Source organism: Drosophila teissieri, chromosome 2R (assembly GCF_016746235.2).
Source record: "Drosophila teissieri strain GT53w chromosome 2R, Prin_Dtei_1.1, whole genome shotgun sequence".
NCBI lineage: Eukaryota > Metazoa > Arthropoda > Insecta > Diptera > Drosophilidae > Drosophila > Drosophila teissieri.
Window position 1 is genome coordinate 4,235,784 of NC_053030.1, and position 10,284 is coordinate 4,246,067.

At 42.5% G+C, this 10,284-nt stretch overlaps 1 protein-coding gene across 1 annotated transcript; it reads left to right on the forward strand.

Annotated features, from left to right (window-relative positions):
* The first annotated feature begins 746 nt into the window (after positions 1-746).
* LOC122614401 lies at positions 747-1,257 on the forward strand. Its single transcript, XM_043788970.1, is given in 3 exon segments — positions 747-824; positions 827-886; positions 889-1,257. Coding segments are annotated over 3 exon segments (507 nt in total).
* Positions 1,258-10,284: the final 9,027 nt, after the last annotated feature.

Consider the following 10,284-nt stretch of genomic DNA (forward strand, 5'->3'; position numbering starts at 1 on the left):
AAAGAGTGTGTGTGGAATTTCCTCGAAGTTTCCTTTCTGTTTAGTCATGGCATCAGATTAAAAATGGCAACTTTATTTGGCCAGCTTTTAGGCCAGGCTTCCGGAGCCGAAGTTTGTTAATAATTTTAAGTGATTTGCCAGAATGAAGCCAACAGTTTTTTAATTGCTCTTTCTAGTTGAAGATTTTCCGAGAACACTTATCCCAGCAATGAAAAGCTTCAGTTTATTTTTAGCAAAGTTTGCGATGATTTCGGTCTTGTGCGTCAGCACTTTTGAATAAGTCCAGTTAGGTAAAGTGCTTTCAGCCTCGAAAGTTGTTGAAAAACTGTTCAAGAACAGCTTCTATTAATCCTGTCTGAGCAACAATATTTGCCTAAGTGGAAACGCAATTCGGTGTAATTGCTTCAAAATAGTATATTAATAGGTTTTATATTGCTGCCTTCTGTTTCGACCCCGACAAAAGCTCACTTCTTAGGAAGGTGAGCACAAACCATGCACAGCAAATTGCTATCATCTACATTTGCTTCTAGCCCCATTTTCGAATCATAGCCATAGCGAACTTCTAATGGTATTCAGAGCCAAATCATCCTGCAATCCCAGCTGAAAAATGGAAAATAGGCCTGGGAAAGTACGCTATAATTGACGAGCAAACAAACTAACACACACAGATCAAATTTCAATATGCTAATACCTCAAAAAAGGAGTAGAACAGTGACTCTACTGTGGAGCCTTGTGGCATTTCGAGAATGCAAATTAACGCTCGAGATGGGATTCAAATGAATAAGGCTCCTGGCCAGAATAGAATATTGATGTTATCCCCAACCTTACACCAGTTAGCTGCCGACGTTGTGTGGTTATCAATATGGCCAATATTCCAATCCGCAGCACATCCACACATCCGCACACCAGCTGAGATACAAAGAGCCACACTCGCATATTGTATCTGCATTTATGAAAATGCAAAGTACGGGTACGGGGTCGTGGTCGGGTTCGGGGTCGGGGTCGGGGAAAACGCCAGCTGAAACTATCAAAATGCATGCCAAGAGGCAAACAACAAAACCAGGCAACACGAGCTGCCGCAACATGGCAAACATGAAACCGAAACCGAAAACTGTAACTAAAACTGCGGCCAAAATCACCTCCCACGCCACCCACTCGAATGCTTACTGCAGGCAGCCAAAACATGCAGCAAAAAAGCGAGAACGGGCGAAATTTGCATGCATATTTACAAACTTTCGTTCGGAAAAGTCAGTATAATGGCAGTACAGTCGGAAAAGATAGCGTCAAAAAAATGGTCTTAACTTTTTTTCTTAAATTTTAAAGCAGTCGTAACAAGAGTCATACCAACACTTCTTCGCACTTCTTGAAATTAAAAAAAATATATATGTATATTCGCTTTTTGGGTAGTTTTTGGGTCCATGTGTAAAAATTTAAACGTATTGGAGTTCAACATTTCTTACATAAATATTTATATTTATCTGGCTGCATTAGCAAGTTTTTCAGAGTGTTAAACTTGCCCCTCCCCTGCAATCCTGCCTCTCTGTCAAGCCGCATTTGATGTTCGTTTTGGCAACTATTTGCAAATGCAAATTGCAAACATGCAACAGGGACATGTTGCGTAAATGTCAACGTTACAACAAAACCCCAACCAGCCAACCAGCCAACAAGCAAATACACATGCAAATGTCTCACTGCCAATCTCTCTATGGATTTTCCCTTACAAGTTTACATATCTATATGTACGAAAAGGCAGAATTTGTAGGGGAGCATTTCCGTACGTATGTGGCTCCTTCATTGATAAGCAGTTTTTACCGTGGGGCTCCTCCCATCAGAAGCTGAATAACAAAAGGAAAGAAATTCTAAATGGCTGGGTGGCTGTCACTTGATTGACAGGGGAGTTGCACTGCCAATGCATGGCTTATTGGTGGGCTTGGCCGCAAAGAGGGGGCGTGGCATGAATCACATGACGACAATTGTTGACAACGCATTAGTGACTATGTGCACTTAATCTCTTGTTAATTCTATTAAGAAGTTTAGGCCCTTAGCCTATTTTATACAAATATATGTTTTAAATATATTTCCAAAGATTTTAAATTAATATCTATACAAATTTCAAGGAAATTTCACATGACCAAGTCAAAATATGGCCGATGGAAGATGGTAGAAAAGAATGGGGGCATGCATACATAAGTCAAAGCCCTCTCTTTTCACATACGCAAAAATACATTTTGGGCCTCTGAGTTCACAGGAGCACATTTATGTGAGATTGGCACCAAATTGATGTGAAGAAACCCGAAAACAGAGCATTTATTTCCACAATTTTGGAGCCATCGCTGGCACAGAGTTTCCATTTGTTTACGACCGTTCGGCCCGCAGATGTTTTCCCCATTCCCAGTTTTCTTTATGTTTTCCCGTTCGCGAGCGGGCTTTTCTCTTTATCAGCAGTTTGTTATGCCAACTGGTCCACTCTGACATCTTTCCTCTTTGTATGTTTGAGTGTGGATTTAATTTTATGCCCGCTCAATATTTCATATTTACTTTACGCACATAAACGTCAAACATGTATGCATAAGTGAAATTTGCGAATAAAAATTGAAATATTTATGTGTGTTTGCCCTCGCTTATTTCAGAGTTTTTTTGCCCTCGTTGTGCTCCTTAGCATTGTCCTTACGATGTCCTTGCCGGCCACACTGTCATTTGCTTCAAGTACCAAACGCTGCTGAGTGGCCAACGATGTCGCCATTTCTGCTTGTCGCCCCTGGTTTCCTGTCCCTTCCTGTTCTTTCCGCCTTTTCCCCCATTTTCCTTTCCATTCCTTTTCTTTCCTCCCCTCCGCCCTCTTCCTTTTCTCACTTTTCTTGGCGGAGATGAACCGATGGGCAATTTCTAGTTATATTCGGCGTTTTTCCTTGCATAAATTATTGTGCATAAGCACTTGCCTTTAACAAACTGAAATTCTTATTTGGCGAAAATTGTTAAAAATAAGTTCAGCACTCACAAACTTACATTTTTATCAGGTATTATTTAAATTAATTGTTTTTATAAAATAAACCAGTTGATCCCGGTTGAACATCTCTAAGTACTGCTTGTAATTTGGTTCTTGCCTTTAATATATTTGAAAATAATATACTTCGTTTAGTTCTGGCTACACTACGATATCCTTGGTGACCAGGACTCTTCCCGAAGTCCACCTCTTGTTTCCCCGCCCACTTTCAGGGGTTTATTTGCTTTGGCGGCAAAGTGTCTCGTCGCCTGGGTCGCCTTCTTTTCCTTTTTGGTGCCATCTGAGAATTTTGTGTTTGTTTTGCATTTTCCGCTTTTTCCTGCGGTTGTCCTTTTCCCTTTGGCCCGTTCCCTCAGATATATATTCAGATATTTTCCAGCGCTGCTCTTCCATTTTCCGCATATCTTATGAAATTGTTTATTTTTCTCGCTGTGTTGGGGGGATGGGTGATGGGTGAATGGTGGGGAGTGGGCCCGTAAAATGTGTTTATGCTGCCCAACTGCCATTTACCCTCTCGATAGCATCGTACTTTCCACTTTTCACAGAACCCAACGTTTATGTGGAGTGCATAATGGTTGTTTACTTGTTAGCCTCCCCACCCCGCTCGTATTCACATTTTGTGAAGTTCCCCATCCGGTTTTCTTACGATTTTCATTTACTTTGAAGTCTGCCGCTGTCATTCGAGTTTTCTGCTGGCAAATTTTATTTGCCTTACTCTGCACAAGGACGATGATTGAAGCCGAGTTGGCGAATTAATCTGATTCTTGCTTATGATTCGGGGTTCCAGACGAATGAAAAAAGGTGAGTTTAGTGGTTTTGAATTCACAAAACAGCATAATATACAATTTAAATGAACTCCTTTGAACATAATCAAAGTATACACCCAATATTCTATGTTTAACTCTGATTATATTTCGACTACCGAGTTCTATTTTTAGGTATTTGTTCTATTTTAAATTCGGATGTGTTCCCTAGTTCCGTAGTTAATGATGCTTTCAGCGTTCCCTCCTTTTTTTATAATCCTCAGTATTTCATCAATTTTCGTACTTGGCTTACTACACCACGCTTACCATCTTATTCTCTATGTGCCAGCATATCTGTGAGGTCTTTTTTGCACTTTGAGCACAGGCACTTGCTCAAAACGACGCCGGCAAAGTGTCCTTAAAATAGTCATCAAATAACAAGCACACTGCCACAATGGCAGAACTCCGTCTCGTCCTTTGAATTTTGTATGCTTGTGCATGCGCTGGGCTCTTCATAAAAGGTGTTGAATTCAATGCCTGCTTTGAATTACAGACGGCCTCCGTACAGAGGGGGATTTGCAAGGGCTTTAAGTCTTTAATTTGCCTGGAGCTGTGTTCCAGGAAGAGGATCCCTGGATGCCGGGCAGCAGCAGGCGGTCCGTGGACGGTCCAACACTAATTGGTCGTGTCGCAGTCTCGTAGAACTCTGTATCTCAGTATCCCAGTATCTAAGTCTGTATGTGTCGGATGGACCTGGCCAATCCAACCCACAGATGGCCGAACATGTGTATATCGTTTATTTTATTTGTCATCTAGAACAAAAGTCGAATGCCTTGTATGCAAATAGCAAAAACCAAGTTACACGAAATCTGAGCATATGCTGTTTTTGAGCAGTGCTGCAGTTGGTAGCCAATGTATTTGGCCAATGTTACTTGAGCCAGTTCGTCCGTCATTTCGGCTTATTTAGCATTTGCTGTATTATGTTTTTGGTTTTTGGTTTTGTGAAAAATCTGGCTTTGTTTGTCCATTGAAATAAATAAATGCATGTGCGCTGGCTTGTTTATTATGCAATATGCATGACCACTTTTTCCTGCTAAGGATATGTGCAACTCAAGGGATCACAACGAACCAGACTGACTGACCAGAGGCTTACTTTCCGTTCAAACTGGTAAAATATTGCTATTTGCATACAGAATTTCAGTGCGTTTTCTAATACAATTAAGGCAAACTGCCCCTGTGCTCCCCTTTTCCATGTAATCGGATGATCTCTTATTTGACTTGTTTCGTTACTATCATTCGTACATTTACCATGGTTACTTGCAAAGTTTTGGCAAATTTCTCATGCATATATGCAGATGTGAATGTACTTTTTACGGTCACACAAGCACGAAGATGCCAAAGGACATCCTTGAGCAAATAGCCATGCAAATTTAGAGAAAAGTCAAGCCGCCCATGCGGATTAGAATAAAGGATTCCATGTGGCATATGCAGGCTCTCGAACTATTGTTCACATATTTTACAGTGCACACCGCTCTTAATTTAAAGCTGGTCAGCCTGTAGTCAAAAGTAAATATTTCTTCAGCCGAGTGTGTGCCTTTAAGAACTGCTGCCAACTGACAAATTAATTTAACAACTGCTCAAAACGTAAACAAATTTCCCGGGCCAACAATGTTTCCTGCCAGCCATTTGCAGCCAAATTAAATTCCTGGCGCGGACATCGTTCCCGTTAGCCACACTCTTGCACTCACTCAACAAAGATGTGCGGCAAATAAAACAACCGGAGGATCGGCGAAAGGATAGCTGCATCAGCAACCGGAGGCAAACATCCAAAGGATAACACGGCCACGCGAACAACATGCACAAAACCAACAGCACGTTGGCCCCATAAAAAGGGCTTTAACTTCATTTTTGGCGGAGCAGCACAGCTGGCGGGAGCTCAAAGGAAGTGCCATCTGATGGAAAGTCCTTCCTTCCAGCCAGGACATGCACAGAGGTAGCACCTGTACGAGGTGCAATCTCACCTCTTGGCCCTAAATTCGTAAGGGGAGAAGCCATATTAGTACAAAAGGAATGGGAAACCACTGAAAAGCAGGACTAGGAATTCTTAATTTAATTGATCCTGCCAAACTGACTTACCGACGTCACCTCTCACGTTGTCAAATTAATTTTCTGCCCGGCTGATTCGCACGTTTGTTGATTCTAGACATTCCAACTGCAGTTTCAAACTACAAGCTAAAGATGGCAGGCAAAAAAGGAAATGTTTCTTAAAAGCAGGCCTTAATTGCACTTTCATTTCCACTGGCAAAACATAAATTTAACTCGGAGACAAGTGCAGCCGAGTGGAACGGCTGTCTCAATGTCCTTTGCGGATTTATCAGCACAAAAAGCGATACTCTGCATTTCATATTTCTTGGTGGCTTACTGTCAACTTACCCAAAATGGAAAATTTGAAGTACACAGTATCATTTGGCCGCAGAGTTTAAACGACTCTGCAAATAGATGAAGGAGAATAAACATCAGTTTCCACATTCAAATGCAACATTAATACTGGCCTAGCTGCAGTTGATTTATTTGTTTGATTTACAATTTAGCATTTAATTTGCCTGCCTGTTTTTTGTGAGCTCAGTCGTATAATAACCGAGTAAACAAGCAAATAAATGTGCGACTCGGCGCATTTGTAGTTCAATTACGGTGGAAACGAATCCGAAAGTTCACAGCATACATCCCCAAATCCCCCGCCTCATTTCGAACAATACGGATTCAAAGGCAAAATCCATTTGGCCGGGTGCTCGGAACTTCTCCCGCCTTGTATAAATATTAATGAAGTAGGCCATAGAAGTGCGAGTCGACTCGAGTTCAGTTTGTTGTTGAATGTTGATGCTGAGCGCATTTGTAGCAAGAAATCCTGGCCCAGTTACAAGTTTCCCATCCATTGTTACCCCATCCCAGCCCCAGATTTCCCCATCCACCGCCAAGCTCTTGAGTTCCTGGTTATTTGCATAGGATTCGCATAATGGCCCTGAGAGGAGCTCACTGGTTAAGTCACGCATCAGCGCTTCAATTGCTGATGGCGGCCACTCTGTGGCTAATTAGCAAATGTTTTGCTTATTAAATGGTCCATGAAATGGACGACCACTGTACGCCGTGCTATGCAGTGCATTTCATTTAAGCCAACTGTTTAGATACACGGCAAGAAAATGAATTCAGTGTTTACTTTTCCTGTTTATTTCAATTGCTAGCTCTCAAGATGATGGAAGCGCTTAAGTTGAGTGGATTTAACTGACATAGATACCAGTTTTTGGTATATTTTTCTTGCATGGCGTAGGCCTTAATAATTTTCTCTGAGTGCAGAGGCTCAAGTCTAAAACATGATTGAGGAACAGACGGAGCCTCCTGCTCCGCATTATGCACTCAAACTGAGACAAAAGCCTTGATTGGAGTCACAGGAGTCTATAGTGTTGCGCCACGCCCACTTTTCCAACACCCCCTCCGTTTGAGTCCATTAAAATCCACTCAAGTGCACTTAAACGCTTCCGAGTGCTCTGGCTGACAGTTTTGCGTTGGCACTAATGACAGTTAAGATTTGAATCCCGCATAGGAATTGCTTTGCGTTGTCTATGACTCTTTCCTACTCAGAAATGAAAGTCAGATGTGTATGGTGTATCTCATTTGTAATTAAGAGAGCATTTAAGAAATAATCTACATGGGAGATACTACTCCTCCACTAGATTCTAAGTAGACTGTAAATATAAAGAAGGGTATGAAATCAGTCGCCTCCATCGCTTTGCTTGTCACTAGGATGAGTAATTGACTCCACCCACAAAAGCTCGCCCGGGGAGAAGCAACTTGTCTGTAATCAAGGAAACTGCAAGTTTTCGCCTTAACTGTTATCGCTTGTGATTCATTTTTGTAGCGCTTCTGAATGGTCCATAAAATGTCGACGGGTGCAAGAGCGCAGAGTGCAGAGTGCAACCAGTTGCATGTCCTTTACCGGAATATCCCTTCTTTGCCAACCCCACTTCCTGCGCGACTGCAACATCGTTCGCTGGAATTTGCGGCCATAAAGGACACCAAAGTTCAGACTGAAAGGTGTGGCGATTTGGCCCGATCCCCTAAGTCGCTTCGCTTTAATTAAATTGGCAAAGTTTTGCGCTGCGAAAAGTTCCCAATTTATTTTCGGGCCCGGCCGGGAGACAAAGGCCTTTGGGGCGGGCCGTCTTGAAAGTGTGCTTTAAATGTAAATTACATTTCGTTGGTTCTGCCCCTCCTTTTCGCTCAGTACCTTTTTGTGTGTTCTATTTCGTTTTTTGCCAGAACATTCTTTTTTATGGCAGCCGTGCGAGTGTGTGGCTGTGTGTGCCGATTTCATTGTATTGTGGCTCGTTGTAACTCGCAACTAACGAGGCCATCAACAGGAAGCTGCACAGGCTGAAAAAGGATCAAAAGCGGCACAAAAGCCGGTTGCAGCTGGTAGGCGATTAGAGTGGGATAGGAGTGAGAGCCAGTCAGCGACACGTTGCGAAAATTGCCTTAACTGTAATTGCCAGGACCTGACTGCCAGCCTCCATGCCAGACTGTCCTCCTATAAGCACCCGGCCCTCCCTCAAATTAGGCTTAAACGCTTCAGCCAGCAGCCTATCCAATCGTTCACTGTCTTTCGAGCTTCGGAACTCTGCATCCGATTGGCATTCCAAATCGAAAATCTGCTCAAACAAGAGCTGAGCTGAAGCAGGGATTACCTGAGTTCCAACTAGTCTCAAAGGAACTTGCAGATAAATTTGCTACAGAGTAGATTAGATCGAAAAACTCATTGCTTATTCTAGGTTTTTTTTTCTGTATGGAAAGAGCAGCAATTTGAGAAATAATTTAAATGATATTAAAATACATGGATCCAATGGTAAAACAAAGAAGGCCTATCGGTAACATTGATCCATTTTTTCACCCGGACTGCGGAGCGGAAACTTGCAAAAATTTAATTTAAGCTGCTAGCAAAATATTCCAATTTAATTGTGAAAAACGTTTATTTTAAAATTTTATTAAGCTTTTCGCTCGGTCCGCTCCGCTCCGTTTGCCAAACAAGAGCGATAAATTGCCAGCTTATGCCAGTGCGCCATAAAAACAATTTAATGGCATACTCTCTCATTTTTTTGCCCCAGCAGCGAGGGAACAAAAAATAATGCAATTAAACAAATAAATTTCCCAATAAACCTATTTGAGGCGGGGCGAAAAGCAAAGAGGGTAGCGGGTAGCTGGTGGCGGGTATAAAAATGGCGTAGTTTACCTCAATTAACACACCAGCTGGGCGGGCACATTCGGTGCAGGCGGCGGAGGAGGACCTGGTGTGGGCTTAATTGCAGGCAATGGCCAATGGCCAATGGTCAGTAGTCAGTCAGACAAAACCCGTAACCCAGCATCCGGCGCCGACCACGCCCCATTCTGGATTTTATCGCCAGAAGTAACGACACTCCAAGTGCTCGCCCTGCGAAGCCATTAAAAACTGGAGGGGCCAGCCGACTTGGACTGCCCTCCAGTCGTTTCCGCATTTTTTGCTCCTTTTTTGGCATGTAATGACCGAAAACAAATCGACGAGGAGCAGCATCGGTGGCAGGAAATGTCTGGTCCTGGAGCCATTTAATGCCCATGTAAATGTGAGCTAACAAACCTACCTGGTCGCCATTAAAGTTCACTTTATGCTGGCCATGCTGGCCATGCTGGCCATCTTGCAGTGTAGACCAACCAGTAAAAAGGATAGGTATCCTGCAACTGTTTCTAATTGTGTGCTATGTGTGTGTGCATAAAAATGCTAATTTTATGTCTTGCACACACAGCCTGAACAAGTTTTCATCTTGTAAATATTTTCATTATGGTCGGACGAGCGGCAACAGCTGTCCTTCCAGGACATAAAATTCCCGTTTATGAACGTGCCCAGAATGGCCGAGATGTTTCCACTATACGAGTATAGTGGCCCCACTTCGAGAGTTTAGGGCTCAAAAGCCAAACTGGGGCGCATCCTAAATAATCGGAACGTCTTCTCCGGCCGGCTGGCCACTAAGTGCGGTAATAATTTGCGAAAGATAAAACCCAAATAATTACCCCGACTTTTAAATGATTGTAACGAATTCCGGGGGAATTACCCGACTTTTAAGAGGTTTTTGCAATTTCTCTGTAGCTGTCTTGTAATAAATTTTAAATTACGTATTATCCTAAATATGACCTAAGAATATTTCTCCAGCAGGATTCCAGTGGCAGGATTACCAAAAAGTTTAATAAAGAAGTACAAATTATTTATTTTTCGCATGCTATTCAGATTTGTGTCTACGATTTGGAAGTGAACGTCTAGGCCTAGAAGGGAAATTTCATACGCGTTCTCTTTTTTGCTTCTTTTGGCTTATTCTGTTGCAGTTATTTTTCCAGTTTCTAGCCGCTTTCGAGTCAAATTTTCCCAAGCTCACGCTTTTGTTTTGCAGCTGAGGCTTTTCTGCTCCCCGGCTTTTGCCTTTGTTTTTGTCGCCCGGCGTTCCTTGTTTTTCCAGCTTC